We start from the raw sequence: 2,971 nt of genomic DNA on the forward strand, positions 1-2,971 counted from the left end.
TCAATTTGATCGTCTGTTAATTGTAGTTCTGCGAAAACATAAATTAAAACTACACAGCAGTGGCTTATACTAAATATGCACATTTCTTAAGAATATATGTAGTAACTATTATCAGGATGTGTTGGTAGTTGTGTACCTTTATTTTTTTGAATACCACGCTGCTTGTACAAAATGTCATCAGATAGTAAACTCCAAGTCTCTTGTGCCAAACATCCTCCGGCTTCGACTACTCCCAGATAACAGTAACATGGAGAACAATGTCTTAGGTAGTGCCCTGATTCTCTAAAACTCGCTTCCTGATTGCGTCAACATATTCCTTCATCATCAAGTAATCCCCTTGCATAGCAAGCTTCCCTCAAGGTAGGATACACTACACCATAAAAGGTTTTGAATGTCTTCATAGCACATCGCTCCTTTAACAAAGTTTAGCAACGTTTTAAGATAGAACTTCTCACCAGATCCTGGCGATACGTGGTAGATTCGACCTATTGTAAAGCCTTTATTTCTTGGTGTCCACTCCCTCAACGCCTATTTCCAAACAAATCTTGTAGGAAACTCCACATAACTAATCGCACTGCCTTCTTCATATTTCTCATTACATTTCATCCAAGATAGGAATTTCGTATTGTCGATATGGGCTGTCTAGTATGGATTCTACATCAGCATGGTCATTAAACAAAACAGTTTGCTCTCCTGGTAGATGGAAACTTAGCCTCTCCACAGCAGGAGTTCGATAATGGATGTTGAATCCAAAAATCCTCCAAATTGCCTCGCAAGCCAAAATGTATCGGCAATCATAGTACATCTTTATCTCGTCGATTTCTTTCCCTTCACCTTCTTTCTGTTTATCTTGGTATGTCGTAGCAGTAACCCTATCATACCCCTTGTTTATATATTTGAACAGGTACTTAATTGATCTTGACTGGTTACACCACTCAACATTGATATGTGCTCGATATTTACGTAGCAATTTAGCATTATATGGAACAACATACCTATTGTCAAGATGAACTCCACCCTTATCAACTGTAGATCCGATTATCTCTTCGCCTGTAAACGGATATCCTTCATCATCCATTTAGTCGAATCAATAAACCTCTTGGAAAATGCTTACTGCATTGTTTGTCAACCATACACGGTGCATTTGTGTTTGCTGCGCCACATGGACCGTGCATCATGAACTCGGTGATGGCTTGATATAGTTCTGGATCTTCACCTTCATCGGGCAACTCGGTAGAAATAATCTTATCAATATCTGAAGCTACAGGGTACTTGTCTTGTTGATGCATGAACAACAAAATATGCGCATGCGCAAACCACGCTTTTGGAATTCTACTGTATATACCACTGAAAATTGGAAATACAACAAAGTAGGGTTTAATAGTCATATTACAGACAAAACATAACTATACCAACAGAAAGGTAGTTCGGAAATCATAATAATAATAATAATATAAGTAAGGAAGATGTGTTACATACCAGCCCTAACACTGCCAAATATTTTTGCGATCTTTCAAATCTCTTACCAGTTGGTCTAGTTTCATCTTAAAAACTCGGCAGACGATGTCCGGCCTATCTTCTGGCCTGAGTCCCCTTTTCTTTACAAATCTAGTGATCTCTGGCCACTTAGGATTACACGTAAATGTTATGAATATATCCGGATAACCCTACCATCTACAAATAGCCATCCATCCTGATAGTTTTCTCTCATATAGCTATGTCCTCGGTGAATGAAGTCGACAATACTATACGACTTCCAGTTGAAGCTCCTTCTGTTTCTCCTCTTTCGACAACCCCTTTTAAATTCTTCACATTCGCGGCTCTAAGGCTCTGTTGGTTATGTCTAAGAAAAGACAACCTTTCAGCTTCAATCATAGTGTAGGGATCTACGTACTAAAAATTGTTGTAACAACTTGCGAGATAAGAGTATGGTGGCCGCTTCTAAAGCTCGATCTTGTATCCTATATGCAAAGAACTCACGCATAGTGAGTTTAAATCTTTTTCTCGTCGAACCGTCGGTCGGAGTCTTATCTCTATGCATAATATCTGTTCTAAATCCATCTTCTCCATATGAAAATAACATCGGATATTGCATTGCCATATAAGAAGGATGAAGCTCAAAATTTTGCTATAACTTTCCACTCTTTGTTTCTATAATTATATCTCTTTTATCAGCACTGTCAATATCTCCAATAATAAGTGCAGTAACTTCTGATGCCGTTGGCAAATTATAAGTTCTTCCATCGTCTCTTGTTCCAATAAGCCTTAATTTCAAAGTATCACACGTGTCGATGCAAACCTATCCCTAGCCATTCTAAAAGTTTTAGCTAAAGGGTTATTTTGATCTATCATATCTTGTAATTGTGCGACTAAGCGATCCTCGAACTTGTCAGATTTATTGGTACTGTGAAGACATTTATAAGAGAAATTGTTAATATGAAAAACAAAAATATTCAACTATAACAAATAAGTACAATTTGCTATGCAAAACAAACAATAATGTTGTACCTTGCAGCAGTTTTTCTATTCCTAACTTCATCCTCCGTATCGTATATGTAAAGTTGAGAAAACTTAGGCCGTGCACCATTAGGAGGCAACAAACTACCTATCAAGTGATGATTTTGTCCTCCAATTTTGTAATTATACGGACCTCGTCCTCGAGTTGTAGGTGCAATAATTCTTCCACCCATGGATGTAAATGAATACATCATATTATATCCTCGTATGTTTTCAAGAAAGTGATTGCTTCTGTTATGTTTCTTCTTTAATAGGTCGTCAATAAGTTTTGGTGGATGTTTTAGTAGAGGTATTTGAACCTTCCCTTGCATGCAACATAATGAGAAGGTTGGCTTTGTCTTGTTTTGTTTATTTACCCTCTCATCAAACCACATTTCAGCCCCACAAAACTCACATACATATGTAGGGTCTCCTATATCGGAATAGCTATCTATTTTAAAAAAAAACAAATGAA

At 37.3% G+C, this 2,971-nt stretch overlaps 1 protein-coding gene across 1 annotated transcript; it reads right to left on the reverse strand.

Annotated features, from left to right (window-relative positions):
* Nucleotides 1–595: 595 nt before the first annotated feature.
* LOC130589510 (uncharacterized) lies at nucleotides 596–2,690 on the reverse strand. Its single transcript, XM_057390776.1, has 4 exons — nucleotides 2,509–2,690; nucleotides 2,300–2,404; nucleotides 1,136–1,347; nucleotides 596–1,050 (listed from the first exon to the last, which is right to left on the reverse strand). Exons 1-4 carry the CDS (start codon nucleotides 2,688–2,690, stop codon nucleotides 596–598), a joined length of 954 nt encoding a protein of 317 aa, XP_057246759.1.
* Between the last annotated feature and the right edge of the window lie 281 nt (nucleotides 2,691–2,971).

This window comes from Beta vulgaris, chromosome 7 (genome assembly GCF_026745355.1).
Source record: "Beta vulgaris subsp. vulgaris cultivar EL10 chromosome 7, EL10.2, whole genome shotgun sequence".
NCBI classification, from domain to species: Eukaryota; Viridiplantae; Streptophyta; class Magnoliopsida; order Caryophyllales; family Amaranthaceae; genus Beta; species Beta vulgaris.